The following is a 22414-nucleotide window of genomic DNA, read 5'->3' as shown; positions in this document are numbered from 1 at the left end:
GTCAACATGTATTTCAGAACTTCCACTGTCCGCTCTCAGCACACAGAATTTCCACTTGTTGGTAAAGTAACTAAGTAAAGGGCCTGCGTGAACATCCTCCCAAACCACATTCTAGGCCAGCAAGGTATCTCAGGGAGCAGCGGCACCTGCCACATTGCCCGATTACCTGAGTTCAATCCCTGGGACCTACTCAGAGGAGGGAGAGACTCGATTCCCATGAGCTATACTCTGATCTCTACATGCAGGCAAGGGCACACAGACAGACAGATGGACGGACGGACAGACGGACGGACACACACACACACACACACACACAAATAAACAAATGTCGTGAAGTTAAAAAATATTCTACACAGGGGCTGGAGAGATGATAGCTCAGTGGTTAAGAGCACTGGCTGCTCTAGAAGAGGACTGAGGTTCAATTCCCAGCACCCACACAACAGCTAACAACAATCCATAACTCCAGTTCCAGGGGATCCAATGCCCTCGTCTGACCTCCACGAGCACTGCAGAACATGGGTATATTTACACACATGCAGGCAATACACTTGTACACGTAAAAATTTTTTTAAAAAATATATTCTACACAATATCATAAATTTTCAGTTTTAAACGATAATTTAATAAGTTGAAAATACTTCCTGAAAATATCCAGGGTCAATTAACATAAATCATCACAATTACTGAACGAACACGGTCCACATCCTCAGTGGCAGCTGTCTCCCACTCGCTGTCTGTGCGCGGTCCCCTCCCTGGGCGTCGCCTCCCCCAGCTTGGCCTTTTCACTCTGCATCTGACCCTCTCCTCCCTCCACACACTGGTGTCCAGCTCTCCATGACATCACCATGTGGGTGGAACACACTTCTCAGAACTGACACCCTCCCTTCACGCCAACCCTTCTAGGAAGCAGGAACCCATCCTTCTGGTGCTCAGGAAGCACCCCGACATGGCTGCTGCCCTTTTCTGACCTTAACTGTCAAATTCCATTAGAAATCCTATTATCCTGACTTTCCACCTGCATCAATCACCAGTCCCCACCTGACCTCCCTGGTTTATGCCACCATTACCGCCTCTAGGGGGACTGAGTAGCCCTTCCCTTGAGTGTACCTCCAGTCTCTGATGTCCCCTAAGACCCGTGCATTAAAGGCTTGGTCCCCAACTTGTGGTGCTACAGAGTGTGACAGACTGTGCAGGAGGAGGGGTCTAGTGGGCGGCTGTTAGGTCATTGCAGTTGCGCACCTGAACTGGATCTTGGGACCCTAACTAGCTCCCCTCTGTGTCTCCCTGGCCTCCAGACTGCCGTGAGGTAAACAGGCCTCCACCACGTGCCCCTCCATGATGCGCTGTGTCCCCACAGACCCACCATGAGGACCAAATGACCATAAAACTCCTGAAGTCATGAACCAAAAGAAATCTCTCCTCCATGTGAATCATTTGCCTCAGGCACTTGGTCAGTGATGGAAATCTCAACACACCTTTCTCTCCGGTCCCAGGACCTGTTCTAGCCAGTTCTCATCAGGGCAGTTGTGGGATCCTGTTAAATTGAAACTCTAGGGGCTGGAGAGATGGCTCAGTAATTAAAAGCACTGGCTGCTCTTACAGAGGACCGATGTCCGGTTAGCACCCACATGGTGGCTAACAACCATCTGTAACTCAAGTTTCAGGGGATCCGATGCCCTCTTCAGACCTCCAAGGGCATTGCATGACACAGGTGCCCTTACATATATGCAGGCATAGCACTCAAATACATAAAATAAAATTAAAAAAATAATAAATTGTTTTTCAAAAAGTGAAACTCCAGTCAAGGCTCTTCTCCCCTCAAAGGCTCTGGGGTCTGACCATGCCCTGTGGGTCAGGGTCTTACCTGGGCTCCCTCTGGTTCCCTCTGCTCTAATCACAGCCCCTTTCTGTGACACCACACTCTAGGCCAGCTTCTGCCTCTGAGCCACTCACTGTGCACACACTGTTCCCTGTCCCAGTCCTTGGGATACCTTCTTCCTACAGACACAGAGCCCACCTCCTCCACGCCTGGAGCATTCCAGGCATCACCCAGATGTGAGCTCCTCTCCTGCATCACCTGTCCACACACATCTCCATCTGACATGTCCTGATTCACTGCTCTTTTACTTCTGCCTTTGTCTTTGTGCCAGTGGCTCCTTGAATACAGAGCTTGGAGTGCTGAGTCCCGAGGCTTCCCTGGCGCCCATGAAAAGAGGCCCTGTTGGAGTTCAGATTATTCACTCGTGTGGTCCACACATAGTGGATGATGTCACTCAAGCACATCATCCTGAGGGCATCACACACACGTGCACAACCTAAGTGATGTGCAGCTGGAGGCTGAGGTGGTCAAGACAGGGACAGGCAGGAGAGGTCAGGGAAGGGTGTTCAGGAGTGGAAACTGCACAAGCAGAGTCTCAGGTACCGAGGAGGGATGTAATGCAGCTAATGGAGGACTCTGGGAGGAGAGTCCAGCAGGATGCAGACCATGCAAGGCCCCCAGTGTTTGCCCCTCTCCATCCATCTCTTCATCCATGGCAAGGGCACAGGACTGCTCAGACTGCGGAGGAAGTGGGTGATGATTGTTGGTGCTGGGGAAGACATGGGGACAGGAGGTCAGGGAGCATTCACTGATTAAGGAGACATGAGGAACAGGGATGACCAGGGTCAGGGTGCAGAAAGGGGTCAAGATGGGCTGTGGTGAGGATGGAGAGAGACCAGGGAGTGGTTCCTGGGGTAAAGGTGGAGAGAAGTCAGGGTGGAGACCCACACCTGCCTCTGGATAGAGAAGTGGCCACTGAGCCAGGAGCATCATGGGACCAGCAGGGATGCGGGCACAGGATGGGGGTGGGCAGCTCACCTGGCGCCATGCTGAGTCGTGTCATCCTGTGGCATTATGGGGAGGGGTCCAAAAGGAAGGGGGAGGGATGCAGGACCTCGGCTTCACTCACCTGAGAGACTAATCAGTGACAGGGTCTGCAAAGTCCCTGCGTGCTGCTGGCCTTCCTGTCGTTTTCCCGTGAGACCTCTCTCTGAGTGAAGAGACCTGGGGCTTCTCAGAGGGCAGTCTGCGGCAGCCACCACCCCCTGCACCCCGTGCTCTCAAAGGCTGGATAAGCGACTGAGGGAGAGAGATGCCCTGCCCCTAAGACCTCCTTGTTGAGACCAACTGCATCCCACAGGAGTGACAGCTGGGGACAGACAGTGCCTGAGTCCTGTTCTCACCACCTAAAGCCACCTGGTCCCTGCTACCCCAGACCCCTCCCTGTCCCCAGCACTGGGACTCTGGTGTTGAGCCCTCCCCACACCTGTTCCTGCCTCGTGGGCAGCACTCACCTGAGGATGATGAGGCAGAGCCCGAGAAGCAGAACCTTGACAGCCGCCTCCCCCACAGCCACCAGGACCACATCTGCCGTCCGCCCTAATGTCCCTGCAGAAACACAGAGGAGGCTGAAATCAGCTGATGAAACAGAGGCAGCAGGGATCAGGGCTGTGGCGCCAGTGCCCCATGACTCCCCGCCTCACCCCGTTCTGCTGATGCTGTTGTCTCTGGATTCTGGGCTGAGGAAGGAGGCATGGATGAGTTGTGACCTTGCTAAGTGGGTCTGTGGTGTCCTCTCTAGCACCTCCAGGGGCCTCACCTCTGAAGTGGGATTCCTCTCTAACTCTTACCTCACCAGAGGACCCCAGCTTTGTCTAGAAGCTGTGATGCAGTGCACCATTGACCTGTCCCCTCTCCTCTGCCCTAGACCTCTCAGTCCTGCAAAATCCATCTCTCCCAAGGCCCATGCTGCTCTTCACGCAGAGTCCCTACAGCAGATCTCAGAGCTAGACAGTGTAGGGCCGGGAAGCCTGAGCTCCAAGAGCATTGCACTAGGGACAGAAACAGAGCACATGGGTCAGCAGAGTCGGGTCTCGTCTTCCCATGGAGTGTGCCTGTGTGTCCTCTGACCTGTCACTCAGGGTCACTGTGGTCCTTTGTGCCAGCAAAAGGGGCTGGGAACGGGGGCAGGAAGCTGTTCGTCAGCTTTTGAGGCAAACCCAGAGAGCCCTCAGGGTCCTGCCTGGCCATGCCTCCCAGGATCTCAGCACCCTCATTGAGGGCTATGTCTCAGTGCCCGGGAGACCCGTCCATTCCCTGGCAGGCTCTCTGCCCAGCAGGGACCAGACGTCATTACCAACAGGAAAGGACGGGGTGGAAACATTTCTTCATTGGACAGATGTCAGGGTTAAGGGATGAGACGTAGGTGGTGGGAAGGAATGTCCCAAAGAGACATCTGTGGCCGCGTCAGTGTTCTGTGTGACACTTTGATGGTGGACCACATCACATGGCCATCAAACCACGGGACATACAACACAGGGATGAACCCCGACGTAGCCTGTGGAATCCAGGTGCCAGATGTATCTCTGAAGGTTCATCCTTTGTGACAGTGGACCATCTGGTGGGGGGGCTCACAGTGCCGAGGCTGTGCATGTGTGAGGGCAGCAGGGAGACCTGACTCTCAGGCGTCATTTGACCCTCACGTGCGTGCTGTGGCATGTGTACGTGTGCACGTGCATGTACGGATGTTCACACACATAAATGACATAAAGTAATGAAGTCATTTAAAATGTCCCAAGATACTCAGCGACTGGAGGGAAGACACAGCCACACAGATGGATGGGGAGGAAGCTGCTGATCCCTCATGAATGTCTCCACCAAGTGTCAGAGAACCTGGGAGGAGCCCCCATGGGATGCTCAGGATGAACCCTCCACATCTGAGTCTGAAAACCCAGGTCTGAGGGGAGCTGGCACGGACAAGACCCCAGCAACAGCTCCATGAGTGAGGTGCCCTGCTGGGTCAGGTCCTGGGAAACGCTGAGTGAGGGAGCTCTGCAGGAGATGGATGGGGTGGGGGGGCTCCCTCTTCACTTGGCGTGAGATGAGGCAAGGCAGCACTCTGACACTAGCCCAGCAATCAGACTCACAGAGGGACAGGTCCTGTGTCCTCCTGTGTCCCCTTCCCAGCCAGGTCACCAGCACTCAGCCGGGTCTCCAGCCCCACCTCCCTGTCCCCTTCACACCCTCAGGGACACAGTGTCCTGTCTGTACTCACAGGTGACATTGAGCTGGACTGCCATTTCCACAGTCACACCTGCTCCAGGAAAGGTCACCTGACAGGTGAGGTTGGTGCCATGGTCCTGGGGCCGCGCTGTGAGGGTCAGCACGGAGGAGAGTGTGGTCCTGGGGCCCAGGGAGGTGAGGGCAGCTGACATCCAGGAGAAGATGGGGGGTGTTCCCCGCTCACAGGCCCAGGGCACAGAGCAGATCAGGTTGATGGGATGTCCTGGCTCCAGGGTTGATGGGATGTCGATGTGGGGGGTGTGGGTGAGGGCTGGTGAGGAGAGGGGGCCATGTGGGATCAGGAGAGGGTGAAGTACAGCTGTGGGGAGAACCCAGCCTCGGGTCCAGCTCCTCACTTGAGCCTTGATGCTCCACCTCCCCCCACTCTCTTTAGGGTCCCATCCCAACACAGCCCTGTGGCATCCAGAACCTTCCGCTGTCTCTGGAACCCACGGCTTACCGGTCACCTGCACAGACACTGGCTTCCCATAGTAATTCCACTTTATGTCTCCCTTCTCCAATCGGAAGAAGTAGGAGCCATTGTCTCCTCTCTGTGCATCTCTGATGTCCAGGGAGCAGTTGTTGTTCTTCAAGTTCCCGAGAATGTGGAATCGGCCCTGGGTCTCCTTCTGCAGTGCTCGCTCTGGGTTGTTTGTGGCCACAGGAGAGTCACGGTTTGTTTTTGCCCTTGCATGGAACCAGTAGCCAAAGACAGAACTACTCCGGGAGGCCCAAGGTGACTTGACCAGTTTGCAGGCCACAAGGACACACAGCCCCTCCTGCACTGCCACAGACGCCTCCACTTCCAGCTTGTAGCTCCGATCATTATCTTGGCACCCTGTCCTTGGAACAGTCACGTGAACTCAACCTCTCATGATTGTTTAGGGATGCATCTAAATTTGCCTTCTCTTCCTTTCTATCTTTCACCTTAGACATTTGGATGAATTGAACAACATTACAGTTAACAAATAAGGATAAGCACCTAATTCATATTGCACACATAAAAGAGTTGAAAGACAGATAATAAGCAATATGCCTAGAATATCAAGAGCATATTGAAAAGTGCGTAAGACTTTATTTTGTAAAAAAAAAAAAAAAAAAAAAAAAAAAGCCCATGGCCAGTAGCAGCAGGGCAAAGAGAGTCCTGCCCCCTCTTCCACGTTTCCCTCCAACCCAGGGCTCCACCTGGACCAGGGTCACATCTAAGCTCTTCCCACCTTGGGGTGATGCTTGGTGCATCTAAACCTTGCCCTTACAGAAGTTACTCAAGTTCTTGACCACGGTCAAACATCTCCACCCCTGGGTTTTTTGGTTTTGTTTGGTTTTGGGTTTTTTTTTTAGGTCATTAATGATTTATTGATCAGGTCTTATAAAATGTGTTTAATTAGGGACTGGAGTGATGGCTCAATGGTTAAGAGCACTGGCTTAGTTAAGAGCACTCACAGAAGACCTGGGTTCAGTTCCCAGCACCCACAAGGTGGCCCACAGCCATCTGTAACTCCAGTTCCAACAACCTCCACTGGCCTCTGTGGGTTTGCACACATGTGGTACACTTCCATACATGCAGATGAAATACTCAAACACATAAAATAAAAACGATAAATGAATTTCTTAAAATGTGTTTAAGTAATGATAATTCAACAGCAAGTAAGAACTTAAAAACCAAATTTGTCATTCATGAAACGTGTTTGCCAGGCATGGTGGACAGGCCTTTAATTCCAACATTCTGAAGGATGCTCCCGTGTGCAGAACCTCAGCCGTACAGTCCTCTCTCGGGATGCCAGTACCAGGAGCTGGCACCTGCCCTAGAGACATAGCTGGTATATCTGCAAAGCATGAGTTTGGAATTCTTTCCCTTGCCTCTGAAACACTGATTCTTCACATGTCAAACACAGCTCTTGAATGGACCATGCGGCATCCTCGTGAGATGCTGGGGTGTGAGGACAGCTTGATGTCTGCGTCCTCACCATGCACGTGAGCGGTTCCTGTCTCAAATCTGCATCTCCCACTTGGAAGTGCCTCTGTGGGCATCGTACCATCAGACAGCACGAGTGGATTGTACAGGAAGAAGGAAACGTTTGGCCCAGCCCACATGGTTTTCCACATCATCATAGCACTTGATGTTACTGTGATTTTAAAACTCCGCTTTTTACATTTTAGCCATTCTAATTGGTATGTGCTGGTGTCTCATTCTGGCTTTAACCTGTGATTTCACAACAGACCATGTCGCGGGACCTGTTTTCATATATGCAATCACTGCTCATGCTTTCCTTCTCTGTGGAAATTGGGAGTTACTATTTGGATGCATTTGGGGGTGCTCTTATGAAAATGGTCATAAAACCCACAATTTTAATCACTGTGATTTTGCTGGACAGCTTCAGTTGTCAACTTGACCCACCAGGGACGAGGAAATCCCAACTGAGGTATTTCTTTCATTGCATTGGTCTGTGGCCATGTTTATGAGGAATTTTCTTTTTTAGGAAATATTTATCCATTTGTGTGTGAGTATGTGTCTGCATTTATATAAGTTCCCTATGTGCACACCTGGTGTCCACAGAGGTGAGAAGAGGGTGGAGCTGGAGTTACAGGTGTTTGTTCACTGCCATGTGGGTGGCTGGGGACCAAACCTTGATCTTCTGCAAAACCAGCCAGTGCTCTTAATCACGGAGCCATCTCTCCAGTCCTACAAGGCATTTTCTTAACTGCTAATTGAGTGGGAGGCGCCGGCCCACAGTGGGTGGTGCCACTCCTGGGCAGGTGGTCCTAAGAAGGCAGACTGAGCACAGGCCAGTGGAGCAAGCTAGTGAGCAGAGTTCCTCCATGGTCTCTGCTTCAGCTCCTGACTCCAGGCTCCTGCTATGAATTCCTGCCTTAATAATGGGCTGTGAGTTGTAAGCCATAAACCCTTTCCTCCCCAAGTTGGTTTTGGTCAGTGTTTTATCACAGCAACAGAAAGTCACTAGGATAATGATGGACAGATGAGCAGCATTAAGGGCACCCCTCTGTCGAGCCACCAGCGGCATTAAGGGCACCCCTCTGTCGACCCACCAGCGACATTAAGGACACTCCTCTGTTGAGCCACCAGCAGCATTAAGGGCACCCCTGTCAAGCCACCATGGCCACCATCCGCCTGTAGAACATCTTCCGTCTCCCCACAATAGAGCTCTGTGCCCATTAAAAGACTTCTTCCTGCCTTCCCTTAGTCTACGACTCTGCCTGTCACAGATCCCTCGTGTGAGTGGAATCACACAGTACGTGTCCTTTTGTGACATCTTTCTCTCACTCAGCACGGTGTACTCCAGGTTCATCCATGCTCTGGCGTGTTTCTGTGTATGGACCGGAGCAGCATCTGTGATGGACACTCTGTCTGCTTCTCCCCTTCGCTGTTATAAATACTGCTGATGTGACCACGGAGGCAGAAAAGTTGGCTCAGTCCCTGATCCCGGCTCTTCAGGGCATCTGCTGAGAGCTGAAGAGTAGATCATGTGCTCGTTCTAGTTCTTAACTTCTGAGGAACCACAGTAGATTCCTGTCCAGCCGCATCCTCCCACCTTCTCAGAAGCAGTGTGCAAGAGTTCCCGTTCCGCTGCTGTGGCCAACGGCTGCCCTTTCCTACTTCTTCAGTAACTGCTGTAGCTGTGGAAGCCGGCCTCTCACGGTGCTGTACTGCATGTGGTAAGCGTGCACAACACGACGTTGGCCTATCTTGGCTCTCATGATCAGTGCTGAGAATTTCTTCCTGTCCTTATTGGTCATTTGTGTAAGTTCTTGAAAATGGCTACCCGAGTCATTTTCCCACAGTCACAGGCAGTTTTTTTCTTTTCTCATTATTTCACACACGCTTTTCCTCAGCATTAAGTGAGTTGACACTTACCCAGTTAACTGTTTGCTTCACGGTTCTGATTTTCCAGGTAGGGAGTCTAAATGTTAATGTTCATCCTCTCTTAGCTTGCTGAGTTCAAAGTGTGGGAAATCATCTCACAAAACTGAACAGTGTGGGGACCCGACTCCATTATATGCTAACTGGGATTGCAGAGTTGCTGAATCTTAGTTTCCATATTAACGTAATGAAGTAAAAGTAGAAGTTGAGATTCTGATTATTAAAAACCATATTTAGGGATTAGAGAGCTGGCCCAGCAGTTAAGAGAACTGGGGGCTCTTGCAGGTGATCAAGGTTCGGTTTCCAGCACCCGCATGGCAGATAACAACCGTCTGTAACTCCAGTTTCAGAGGAACCAACGCCCTCTTCTGACCTCTGTGGGCACTGCACACCATGGGTGCACTTACATACATATAGGCAATATACTCATACACATAAAATAAAAAATAATAAAAATATTTTTAAAAGCCATATTTAATTATTAACCATGCATACCATTACTTTTTTACATGCATTTTAATCCCACTTTGAATATCATTAATATATTTATGCTTGTTTCCTAAGACCTTTAATGATCAGTCTTTACTGATTTTAGCTTATTAGATACCACAAATAATAAACCCACTGCTGTTATTGTCCTATGTGGACATGTTGACATACTGCCTTCTAAGTGTGGAAGTTTGCAACTATAGATCTGTGCTGCTGTCAGCCTTGGTCAGAAAAGCTTCTTTTTGAAGTGGGTCCTGGTTCTTGCAGAGACTCACAGCTGGTCAAAGTGTTGAGAATCAGTGGCTGTGGTGTGCTCAGCCCTAAATGGAATGTCTATATCATCCTCTGAAGGCTCACAAACACCACAGAAGAGGAGACACAAAGGACATAGGAGCGGGAGGGTGGGGAGGGGTGTGGTGAAGGGCTGTCTCCTGGACATGGCGTGACTGTTGCACTCATGAACTCACAGAACACATGAACTGCATGAGACAGATCCTGTTGACATTCCATTATAGGTGGGGAAGTGCTCATGAGGTCCAGCCCTGGCTGAGGTGGTGGCTGCCGGGGGAGGTGGAGTCAGTAAAAAATAAAATTAATAAAAATTTTAAAAAGATAAATAAGATTGTTGGTACAGGCCTGTGAGCTCAGCTACCCAGTTGACAGAGGCAGGAAGACCACACATTCAAGGCCAGTCTGGGCTCTGAAGGAACTTTAAAGTCTACCTGGCCCACACAAAAGGCCCTTTCTCAAAATTAAAGTTACAGAGGGTTGGGACGTATGGTTTAGTAGAGTGCTTACCTAGAGTGTTTGAAGCCTTGCATTCAAATCCTAGTCCTGGGAGCTGGAGAAATGGCTTAGTGGTTTTGAGCACTTGCTGCTCTTTCAGAGGGCAGCTCACAACAACCTGTAACTCACGTTCCAGGAGATCGAATGCCTTCTTCTGGCCAATGGGCATAGGTGCACATATCTATATACAGCAGCACACACATAAATAAAAACCCAGGGACCATTGTGGAAGAGGGGGTGGAAAGGCTGTAAGAACCAGGGTCGGTACATGAACCTAAGGCAACAAAGTTTTCCAGACCTCTGGGAAACTGCTCGTATGAACCTACAGCAATGGTGTCAGCATGCCCAAGACCCATGCAGAATCAATCAGACAAAACCCAGCATAGAACTAGGGAAATGGGCAGCAGGCCCCAACTACAGCCAAGGACCTACTGCTAACTGATCACTGCAGGGTGAGGAAATGTAGATCTTCTCCAGTGGATGAACTTGCACCACGGGACATCTTGAGTTGATAGGCCTTAGCATATATGACAGCATGCATGAAATCTGGTCGGGGGAGGGAGGGGTGCGGATGGGGGAGGAAGTCTGAATATGAATAAGGTGTATTGTATGAAATGCACAAAAATTCAATAAAAATGTACATTAAAAATAAAATAATAAAATCTTTTAAAGAAACAAGTATAAGTCCTAATTAATGCGCGCGCGTGCGCACACACACACACACACACACACACACACACACACTCACAACCACTGTGAGTTCATATGTACAACTTCCCTGTTTTGTCTGGAAACATGGACTTCTGTGGTCATCCACCACCTCTGGAGGAAAAAAAGGCAAGAAATCTTGCCATTTGAAACAATACAGATGAATCTGAGGGACAGTTAGATAAGTCGGGCATAGAGACACGAGGTCCACATTTTATGACATTTTATTTGCAATCTGAAAAATTCAAACATCTTTGAACAACAGTGACCATGTGGTGGCTGGTCCTGGGGCTGAGGGAAGAGTGACATTCAGGGAAACTGCAAATGACAGGTTCGGAGCAGGAGCAACATCTGGAGACGTGCCAAACCTCGGGGTGGTCACAGTTTCACTGTGCATTTCAAAACTGCTTATTGTGACAATGTGCACGGGACCTGCGTAAGCTCAAGCGAGACAAACGCCCAGCATGGAGGGGGAGGTGGGCACGCTGTTTCACCCCTAATGGAGGTGCAGCTGCTGGGAGAGGACTGACGTTTTCTTTAAGGGTGGAGCCACTGGTAGATTGACTACGCTCCAGGGGATGGCCACACTCCCAAGTGTAAGGACAGCATCAGTTGAACTCAATGGGCTGGGGTTTTTTGGTTTTTGTTCTTTGTTTTTGAGGCAGGGTCTCCCTGTAGCCCCAGCTGTCCTGGAACTCACTATGTAGACCAGGCTGGCCTTGAACTCACAGAGATCCGCCTACCTCTGCCTCCCAACTAAATACATTTTTTATTTGTCAATCAAGTAACAAAGCTGATACTAAAGGGAAGATGTGACTATCCACAAAATTCACATTCTACACCATGTCATTAATTTTTTATAAATTCTTTTAAAAAATATGTTTTATTATTTTTAATGTATATGAGTGTATTGCCTGCATGTGTGTAAGTGCACCCATGTCACGCAAAGCTGGTGGAGGTCAAAGAGGGAGTTAGATCTCCTGGAACCGGAGTTATGGATGGTTATTAGTCACCATGTGAGTGCTGGGAATCGAACCCAGGTCCTCTGCAAGAGCAGCCAGTGCTTTTAACCACTGAGTTGTCATCTCTTCAGCTCCAAATCATTAATTTTTAAATTGTATCCCATTGAGCTGAAAGACAATCCATATTAATTATCACAATTATTAAACAGGGGACCATCTTCTATCTCTTAAACATCACCCCTGACACCTATAGATATAGACTATTCTAGCAGTACCCAGCTCCTCTCCTGAGTCATCTGTTTGTACACACATCTTCATCGAACATGCCCTAATTCATTACTTATTTTTTTATTCCTGTCTAATGTCTACATCAGTGGCTCCTTGAATACACAGACTGGAGTGCTGAGTCCTGAGGCATCCCTGGTACCCACAAAAATGGGTCCTGTAGGAGATCAGTACTAGTCACCAATGTGGTCCACATATAGTGGATGATGTCACTCCTGCACAGAGTCCTGGGTACATCACACACACGTGCCCACCCTGAGCGGCATGCAGTTGGAGGCTGAGGTGCTTGGTTCAAAGACAGGCAGAGGAGGTCAGGGAATGGTGTTCATATGCAGTACAAGTTCAGGAGGCTGGAGGAGAGTGTGTGAGAGGGTCATGAAGCAGGGAGAGAAAGCTCTGGGGGGTCCAGCAGGATGCAGACCACAGGAGACCCTCAGGGAGGGCCGACTCTGCTTTATAAATTGATAAATTTATTTAAAAAATTAATGATTTGGTCCCATGTGCTCACTGCCCCTGTCCCTGACTTTAGTGTAATGCCCTTGGGGCCCAGGCATCACAGCCCTGCACTGCCTAGCCCTGAGATATGCTGTGAGGACGCTGGGAAGTGCAGGGTGTGGCTTGTGCCTGACACCATGGATGGCGACAGCACAGGGCTGTTCAGACAGTGGAGGAAGTGGGTGACAATTGTGTCTGGAAGTTCATTCTGGAGGATGGTGCTGGAGAGACATGGGGGCAGGAGGTGAGGGTGACTCAGTGACCAGGGAGGGATGAGGACAAAGGACAACCAGGGTCATGATGGAGAAAGGGATCAGCATATGGTGAGGATGGAGAGAGACCAGGGAGTGGTTCCTGGGGTAAAGGTGGAGAGAAGTCAGGGTGGAGACCCACACCTGCCTCTGGATAGAGAAGTGGCCACTGAGCCAGGAGCATCATGGGACCAGCAGGGATGCGGGCACAGGATGGGGGTGGGCAGCTCACCTGGCGCCATGCTGAGTCGTGTCATCCTGTGGCATTATGGGGAGGGGTCCAAAAGGAAGGGGGAGGGATGCAGGACCTCGGCTTCACTCACCTGAGAGACTAATCAGTGACAGGGTCTGCAAAGTCCCTGCGTGCTGCTGGCCTTCCTGTCGTTTTCCCGTGAGACCTCTCTCTGAGTGAAGAGACCTGGGGCTTCTCAGAGGGCAGTCTGCGGCAGCCACCACCCCCTGCACCCCGTGCTCTCAAAGGCTGGATGAGCGACTGAGGGAGAGAGATACCCTGCCCCTAAGACCTCCTTGTTGAGACCAACTGCATCCCACAGGAGTGACAGGTGGGGACAGACAGCGCCTGAGTCCTGTTCTTACCACCTAAAGCCCCTCCCTGTCCCCAGCACTGGGACTCTGGTGTTGAGCCCTCCCCACACCTGTTCCTGCCTCGTGGGCAGCACTCAGCTGAGGATGATGAGGCAGAGCCCGAGAAGCAGAACCTTGACAGCCGCCTCCCCAATAGCCACCAGGACCACATCTGCCATCTGCCCTTTCCCTGCAGAAATGCGGACGAGGCTGGAATCAGCTGCTACCCACACCCTGAGTCCTTTCTCAATACAAATGGTCCTCTAAGGCTTCCCCCATCTGTGGATTTAAGACCACATCAGCCTGCACACACCCCACTCCACACCCTGAGTGCCCAGCAGAAGGAGGGTGCACTCATCCTCAAGCACCTCAGCCCTACAGTTGGTATGAGGCCAGGCAGGGCCCACCTCCTTCCCCTGCTGCTCAGAAACCTGGAGCCCCAGACCCTTCCGACGTGGAAGGTCTCATAAGCAGCCACTTGACACTCACCCTGCAAAGTCAGGTTCAGGGACGTGTGCTGGGATCCTAGAACATTCTGTGCGTGGCAGGTGAATTCTCCTTCATCAGTCAGATGCACTTGAGGCAGGTCCAGGACCCCAGGGTTTGAAGGCCATGTGGGGCTCAGAGTGAGGCTCCTAGGGGCCCAGCTCAGCCTGGCAGGAGGGATGCTGTCAACAGCACAGGCCAGACACAGGGACTCTCCTTCCAAGACAGTCAGCACTGAGTCATTTTTCAGGGCTGTGGGTGCTACAGAGGAAGAGACACAAGGTCATGGTGCTGGCGGGAGGAGGATGATCACAGGACAGAAGAGTGGATGGGTAAAGTGCGGCACACAGACTAGACTGGGAGGCACAGAGGCTTGGTGGATGGTCCCAGAGATGGAGTGAGCTCAAATTTATGTCCTGGCAGCAGCCCCGTCCTCTGTCCAGGGAGAGGTGGATCCATCTCTATCCTGATGCTCTTTCCAACTGGACTCAGGCCCCAGGACCAAGAGAGTACTTTGGTCTTCACATGATTCCCACACAGTTGTCAGTGAGCCCTAGCTTCCATGAGGCTCTCCACAAAATTAGAGGGAACACTGAGTCACTTCCTTTGCTCTAGAGCAGTTTATCCCATCAACACACACACACACACACACACACACACACACACACACACACACACACACACACCAGCTATAATATTATCCACTGTAAATTTCCACTGGCATCATGAAATCAGTTCCACGGCTGCCCATTGAGGCAGGATACACACAAACTGGAGTTCATGGTCTTCAGTCACAGAGAACAGGGACGGTCTGTGCCATTAGCGTCCAATGCCATCGCTGACCCTCAGGTGGACAAACCCAGGCTCATCCCAGTCTGCATGGACACAGGTCACACCTGGGGAGGGGACCGAGCTGCTAGTGACAGACCGCTGTGTGTTCTGGATGTTTGCACCTGTGGCTGTGTCTCCTGCACAAGCCCTCAGATCAGAACTCAGGGGGAGAAGAGCTGAGGCTGGAGGCTGGTCCACAAGTGGATGTGAAGGGCCTGGAATATCTGTTCTGCTGTGTTCGTGGTGCCCTGTCCCTGTTGTGGCCAAGGGGCATGTGCAACTGTCCCAGGGAGTGAAGGGTACTTGAGGAAGGATGCTCAAGTAGCCAATGGGGATTTGATGGGGAGGGGTCACTGCCTCCCCGTGTCCAGGATGAGTCTAGTGTGGGGAGAGACAGATTCTGTCCTTTGCTGAGCAGACCCTGCAACCTCCACCCAGAATGGCTCCCCTTATCTGAACCAGCTCCTTGGTAGACAGTCACAATCAGATTCTTTGGAACATCTGAGAGAGGATGACACAGAGGACCCATCAGTGGAAAGCCTGGGTGGACATCTACCTTCTGTCCCCAGGAGCTGCCCAGGTGGGGATGGCGGGCTTCCTCTGGTTCCATCTGGTCCTGACCTGCCCCCAATCGTTATTCAGTGATTCATGTCCTGACCTTGACCCCTTCCTCCCTTTCTTAAGGACCTCTCTCCATCAGAGTCACAATATCCCAGCCCAGCCTCACATGACACATTGAGATGGACGGTCCTTTCTGTGCTCACATCAGCCCCAGGCAGGGTCACCTGACAAGTCAGGTTGGTGCCATGGTCCTGGGGCTGCAGGATGAGGGTCAGCATGGAAGAAGAGTCAATGGTCTTGGGGGTCAAGGGTAACACAGAGGTCCCGTCCAGGAGAAGGTGGGGGGTGTCCCCCTTGCACAGGCCCAGCGTGCAGAACAGGTCAGGTTGCTGGGAAGGCCAGCTTTCAGGGTCTCCAGCATGAAGATGTGGAGGGGTGTTGGTGAGGGCTGGTGAGAAGGGAACACACAGGATCAGGAGGGTGAGGTGCGACTGTGGGGGAATCCCAGGCTCTGATCCAGCTCCTCCCTTGTGTCCTGAAGCTCCAGCCCCAGCTGCTCCAAGGATGGGTCCCATCCCAGCCCCTCCCTGTGTCACTCATGACCTCCCCCTGTGGCCACTCTGCAGCCAATGACTTACCCTCCACAAGCACAGTCAGCTTGTTCCCAATATAACTATACTTTGTCTGTCCTCTCTCCAGTCGAAATAAGTACAATCCTGCGCCGTCTTCCTGACACCTCTGATGTCCAGGGAGCAGTTGTTCTTCTTCGGGTCCCTGAGCAGGAGGAATCGGCCCTGGGTCTCCCCCTGTACTGGTTTCTGTGGGTTGTTTGTGACCACTGGACGGTCTCGGTCTGTTCTGGCCCCTTCCCGGAACCAATATCCATGAATGGGGTCTGAGCCAGTCCAGTGCTCCTTGGGGTAGGAGAACTCACAGGGCACAAGGACACACAGGCCCTCCTGCACAGTCACCTCCCTTGTCACCTCTAGGCTGAAACCCTCCAGGGTGTCCTTCCCACCCTCTGTCCCCTTCATCCCCAGAGCAGCAGCGACAACAGCAGCATGTCTGGCTGCAGCTGCAGGGCCACCAGGGGACGTCTGTGGCTCTGGGCTCTTCTCTGAGGAACTAAGAGATGCAGGACCTGGAGGAGCCCACAGGAAGCAGGGCGAGGGTAGGGCAGTGGCCGCCCCAGGGGAGGAGCTTCCCACCCAGGCCCTGTCCAGGCTGTCAGCCCTCGAAGACCAGCGGCCTCCTACCCAGGTCCATTTCTGGGAACCCTGAAGCCCTCAGGGAACCTCTCCCAAATGCCCGCAGGAAGGGCCCCTCTCCCTCCCTCCCCGGCACAATCCTTCCCCTTAGGTGGCATCTTGGCAGTGACGATGGGGTCCCTCTGACCACACTCCAGAGCTGCTTGGGACTGCGGACGTGGTGGGGGGTGGAGAGCACTGCGAGCCTCCATTGAGGAAGCTGGGGCTGTCTATAGACAGAACTGCGGAGAACACAGGGCAGGAGAAGCTGCAGGATGCACAGGCTGGAAACGGCCCCCACAGCAGCTAACCGAGGATGCTGCGAACCAAGTCCTGCTACTTTGGGGGGAAATACTTTCCAGCGGTGTAGGTGGTGGCTGTGGAGGAAGGAATGGGCATCCTGAGACACATGGGTCAGCAGCCTGTGGGTCTGAGGGTCTCTACTTGCTTTTAGTGCTGCTCAGGATTTTGTAGACTGAATCTGGATGTCTGAAATCTGTCACCGAGATTTTATCTACAATTGTTATACATTCATAGATCAATTTGTGGATAATTTGGTCCCTTGATTATATTGTTTTCCAATCCGTGAACATGGTATGTGCATCAATAGCAGAGAATAAAATGGATATTAATTTCCTTAAATTTCATCTACCCGTGGATGCTGGAAGAGGGCGTCATATCCTTCAGATATGGAGTTAAAAGCTGTGACAGGTTGCCAAATATGACTGCTAAGAACCAAACTCAGGTCCTCTGGAAGTGCAGCAAACACTGTGACCTGCTAAGCCATCCCTCAAGCCCCAACACTGTGATGTTTGAATGTGGTAGTCATCCAAGGCCAGAGCAGGTAGAATAGGATGGGTCTGAGGAAAGCTCCCAGCTTAAGAGCATGGACGTGAGTCTGGTACCCAGTCCTCACATCAGGTAGCTCACACCTACCTGTAACTCCAGCTCCGGGAGATCCAACTCCTTCTTCTTCTGGCCTCCTTGGGCACTTATACTTACCTGCATATGCTGAGAGAGAGAGAGAGAGAGAGAGAGAGAGAGAGAGAGAGAGGCATAATTTGAAAATAAATGTTAATTTTTTTAAAGAAAGAAAAGAGTGTGGTTTTCCATTATGATTAGTAGATTGTCAATAAGTGTTTGAAAACAGGGCAGACATTTCCATATTTATACATCAAAAAGACGTTCTTTTAAATAGAAACCGAGTTGAGGTTAGCTGGAAGGTTGATGACGGAAAGACGCTCATTGCAGAAGCACTGCAGATGGCAAAGGCGTTTGGGAGAACAGTTACAGTATCACCAATCTCTCCTCAGCATCTATGACTGCCAAACTGTACAGTGAAACCTACAGGGGCCTTGAAGAAGGGTTCATCAAGCACCTGAATGCAATGATCAGTTTCATCATCACAGTAGACATGACAGGGTGTAACAGTATATTCACATTTACAGTCTGATTAGGTCTCTGGAGCCTAGTTGTCCAACGGAAATATAATGTGAGTGACCGGCAGGCTTACCCACACGTGGCATCAAATTTATATCAGTTATATCAGAAGAAACGAATAAATTCAGTTTAGTGGTATGTTTTATTTTCCCCCGCATATCCAAATTATTATTTCAAGATCTGACTAATGTCTTTAAAAAGCATCCTGCGTTATTTGGCATTCACTTTTCACGCTGAGCTTTCAGAAACCAGTGTATGTCTTAGACTGTGTATGTTCAGCACATCGTAACATGAAGAGGTCATATTTCCAAGGCTCAGTGGCTACCTGACTGGAGAACACGTGCTTAGATTTAAATATCACTTCATCCGAAGTGCAAGGATGGAGGCCTGTGTTAAATGACATGAGGAAGCACCTGAGTCAAATATAGAATCTAAAAAGCACAATCATGTAAAAAGCAATGTGGGTTCAAATGTTGATAAGAGTGCTTGTCAACATGCATGAAGCCCTGGGCTCAATACTCAGCACCACATAAACTAGGTATAGTGGTACACATCTGTCATCCCACCACTTGGGAGGTGGAGGCAGGAGGATCTGAACACGTGTGTACTTACAAGCCTGTGACTCAACAATTAATCAATGCAATTAAAAAAGCAATCTCATCAAGAAATGAACAGCATGAAATCAAGTAAGGAGGAAAGGTATTTGCAGATTAGAAGAGGCTAAAGATGCATATCGGTTAAGCAGAATTTGTAGGCATTGATTGTATCTAGATGTGATAAATCTAGTTTGGGTAGAATATTAACAAGTCATTGCTATGTTTAGGTGTATGAACTGTGCTTTTTAAATTTATTCATTTATTTGTCTTTTCTGAGACAGGGTCTTCCTGTAGCCCCAGCTGTCCTGGAACTCACTGTGTAGAACAGGCTGGCCTTGAACTCACAGAGATCCACCTGTCTCTGCCTCCCAAGTGAGTGCTGGGATTAAAGGTATGCATCACCATGCCCAGCTATGAACTGTATTTATGACTATGTTAAAAAGCTTTCATCTCTCAGAGGTACACAGTAAAGCATTTATGGATAAAAGAATAGTTAGGATGTTCCTATAAATAACCTAGCAACGGGCTAAAGAGGGTGGGACTTATCCAGATAATTCTTCAAAGTGCATCATTCCATCATTAAAAAATGGTTTATACCAGAAAACCATAATAATTCAAATTCAAAACCCACCACACTCCATAAATCTCATCAGAAATCTGCGTACACCATATGCATAATGAACATGTGCCTTTTTCTTTCCGAGAATGGATTTTTTAAAAAGAATTACTAATAAATTGTCCTAGAGAATCTTGTATAATGCTTACATCATAGGTATTTTGGCAGATGAAACAGTACCAAGCTTCCTACTAAATGTTTCTTTGTTTTATTTTTTTTAGCGGTTTAGAAACAGACTCCTTTGCCCTCCCTTCCTCTTCCCTCAATCTCTCTCTCTCTCTCTCCCCCTGCCCCTCAATTTTGTGACCTCTTCTTTATTGGTACATATATACATATATGTTAGTGTTGCTCCTGTGAACGTGTGTTTAGGGCTGACCACTTGGGATTGAATAACCTATCAGGGATCTCCCACATGAAGGTGTGTTATTGTTATTAACAAATTCATGAGTAATTTGACTCTAGGTTGTAAGGTCTAATGTTGAAAGAAGGTTCCTTTTAGATTCCAGTTTCATTTCCCATTTCCCAAGAGCCCCACTAGGTTTTGAAATTTTAGTAATTTAAAGGGGGTGGAGGTGGGGTGGAGAATTTAATTCAGTGTGAAAGCACAGAGAAAAGTGGTTTTTCAGGTTTTCAGATTTCTCTTAGAGTCCTGCGAACACTGGACAGCTGCAAGTCTTTGTGCATGACTTCGGCAACTGGATGTTCTTTGATGGTTTCCTCCAACGTTATGATCCTATAGGCGCTGCCATGACGACCTTTCAGAAAGAACAGGAACTACATAAGGCGCCATGATAACTGTGGGCCGCAGTGGGCATGCTGTACATTCCATTGCCTTGGAAATACGTACTAAGAGTAATCTAAGGGAAACCGGAAGTGGCACTGGGTGGCCCTGGTCTCTTAGATCGTCATGTGATGCTGCGTTGCCATTGGTGACAGGACGCGGAGGGAGTCTGAGCATTAGTGAGCTGAAGTCCATGCGAGCCCCAGGTTCATGCAATTAGCTGTGAGCTCCAGTCCTCAGACCCGGGGAGGCGCCTTCCAGCCTGTGGCAGGGACCAGAGCTTCTGGGGCTTCCGGAAGCATTTCTCAACTTCATCGTCCAATGTTTCTAAGAATTATTCTTTCAAAAAGAAACTCTTTTTTTTTTTGTCTTCCTGAGACACGGTCTCCCTGTAGCCCCAGCTGTCCTGAAACTCACTACGTAGACCAGGCTGGCCTCGAACTCACAAAGATTCGCCTGCCTCTGCCTCCCAAGTGCTGTGATTAAAGGCATGTGCCACCACACCAGGCCTCAAAAAGAAACTTTAAAAGCTTTGATACCAATATCCCTCTCGGTGGCATGTTTTGATTCATAGATATTTGAGATATATTAAAATGTGATTTTTTTTTTCTTAAATGGATAATGTGTGATTTCAAAAATGAAAATGAAACAACGTGGGCTGGAGAGATGGCTCAGTGGTTAAGAGAACTGGCTCTAAACTAGTTCGGTTCCCAGCTCCCACATGGCAGCTAATAACCTTCCGAAACTCCAGTTCCAGGGGATATGATGCTGCCCTATTCTGACCTCCATGGGCATTGCACCACATGAGTGCATTACTACACATACAGGCAATACACTCACACAAAATAAAAATGAAACAAGGCGGGCAGGAGAGATGGCTCAGCAGTTAAGAACGCTGGTTGTTCTTGCAGAAGACCCGGGTTCGAATCCCAGCACCCACATGGCAGCTAACAACTGTCTGTAACTCCAGTCCCAGGGGATCCAACAGCCTCTTTTGACCTCCGAGGGCATTGCACAACATGGGTGCAATACACACATACACATAAAATAAAAATAAATAAAAATTTTAAAAAATGAAACAAGGCATAAGTTTTTAATTGTTATTTATTTATTTATTTATTATGTTTTAAGTGTGTGAGTGTTTTGCTTGCATGTATGTAAGTGCACCCATGCATGCACACAACACACAGAGGCCAGAAGAGGGTTTCAGATCCTCTGGAACTGGAGTCATGGATGTTTGTTGGTTGCCTAGTGGGTGGTAGGAACTGACCCTAGTGCTCTTAAGCACTGAGTCATTGCTCCAGCCCCAAGCAAGTTTTATTTTGCATAGACTATTCTGTCTGATGTTCCTCTTGGTCTGATCTCCTCAAAATGTTACCCCTATCGTCACTCCCTCCCCAAGTCAACCAGTTCCCTCTGAAGGTACTGTGAAATAGTGCTCCTATGACTTTCAAAATATGCTTGGTGAATTAAGTTGAACCTTGAGCACGTATGTCTGGAGAGCCTTGTATCTTGTGAGAACGTTTAAGCAAGAGTGCTTGCTGTGGAGATACATCCAGAATGCGGTGCTCTCCCAGTTTTTCATGGGACACGTTGGTCTCCCAAGAAGACTGCTGTATTCCAAACACTTTATTGTTGCCTCACGTAAGTTACCTCTTTCTGTGTGAGGTAAGGCACTGAGAATAGCTTCTTACCCAGAAAACTAGCCAAAGTCTCATGAAGAGGTTGAGTAACAGATGTTTTCGGGGGGGTTGGGGTTTTGGTCTTTTTGAGACAGGGTCTCCCTGTAGCTCCAGCTGACCTGGAGTTCACTATATAGACCAGGCTGGCCTCAATCTCACAGAGATCCACTTGCCTCTGCCTCCCGAGTGCTGGGATTAAAGGTGTGTGTGCCACTGTGCCCAGCCCTGTTTCAGAATTCTTTAAAAATATTTCCAACAGCTTCTTCTGTCCTCCATGGGTGCACTTACCTACATGCAGGCAATACACACATAGTCATACATTAAAAATAATAAAATATTTTAAAAATATTTCCATTGGGCTGAAGCAATGCTCAGTGGTTAAGAGCACTGGTTGCTCTTGCAGAGGACCTGGGTTCCATTCCCAGCATCCACACGGCAGCTAACAACTGTCGGTAACTCCAGTTCCAGGGGAATCCAATGCCCTCTTCTGGCCTCCATGGGCATTGCATGACACCAATGTACTTACATACATGCAGGCAATATACTCATACACATAACATTGTAAAAATAAATAAATAATAAATAAAAATATGTTTCCAGCTCCAGAAAGAATTAGCCACATGTTCAGTTAT

At 49.5% G+C, this 22414-nt stretch overlaps 2 protein-coding genes across 2 annotated transcripts in view; both read right to left on the bottom strand.

Annotated features, from left to right (window-relative positions):
- Positions 1-13199, bottom strand: part of LOC103743776 (sialic acid-binding Ig-like lectin 13) — a 30485-nt gene extending 17286 nt beyond the window's left edge. The window contains 4 exon segments of the mRNA XM_029569394.1: positions 3334-3427; positions 5094-5372; positions 5562-5939; positions 13190-13199. Coding sequence (XP_029425254.1) covers positions 3334-3427; positions 5094-5372; positions 5562-5939; positions 13190-13199 — 761 coding nt within the window.
- Positions 12002-16524, bottom strand: LOC103743775 (sialic acid-binding Ig-like lectin 13). Its single transcript, XM_029569425.1, is given in 9 exon segments — positions 12002-13366; positions 13647-13732; positions 14032-14289; positions 15313-15360; positions 15587-15748; positions 15751-15850; positions 15852-15868; positions 16059-16142; positions 16145-16524. Coding segments are annotated over 9 exon segments (1143 nt in total). The 5' UTR covers positions 16455-16524; the 3' UTR covers positions 12002-13288.
- Between the last annotated feature and the right edge of the window lie 5890 nt (positions 16525-22414).

This window comes from Nannospalax galili, unplaced genomic scaffold (genome assembly GCF_000622305.1).
Source record: "Nannospalax galili isolate Female #2095 unplaced genomic scaffold, S.galili_v1.0 scaffold960, whole genome shotgun sequence".
Taxonomy (NCBI): domain Eukaryota; kingdom Metazoa; phylum Chordata; class Mammalia; order Rodentia; family Spalacidae; genus Nannospalax; species Nannospalax galili.
Note: the sequence above shows the minus strand (reverse complement) of the source record. Positions and strands in the feature narration are given on the sequence as shown.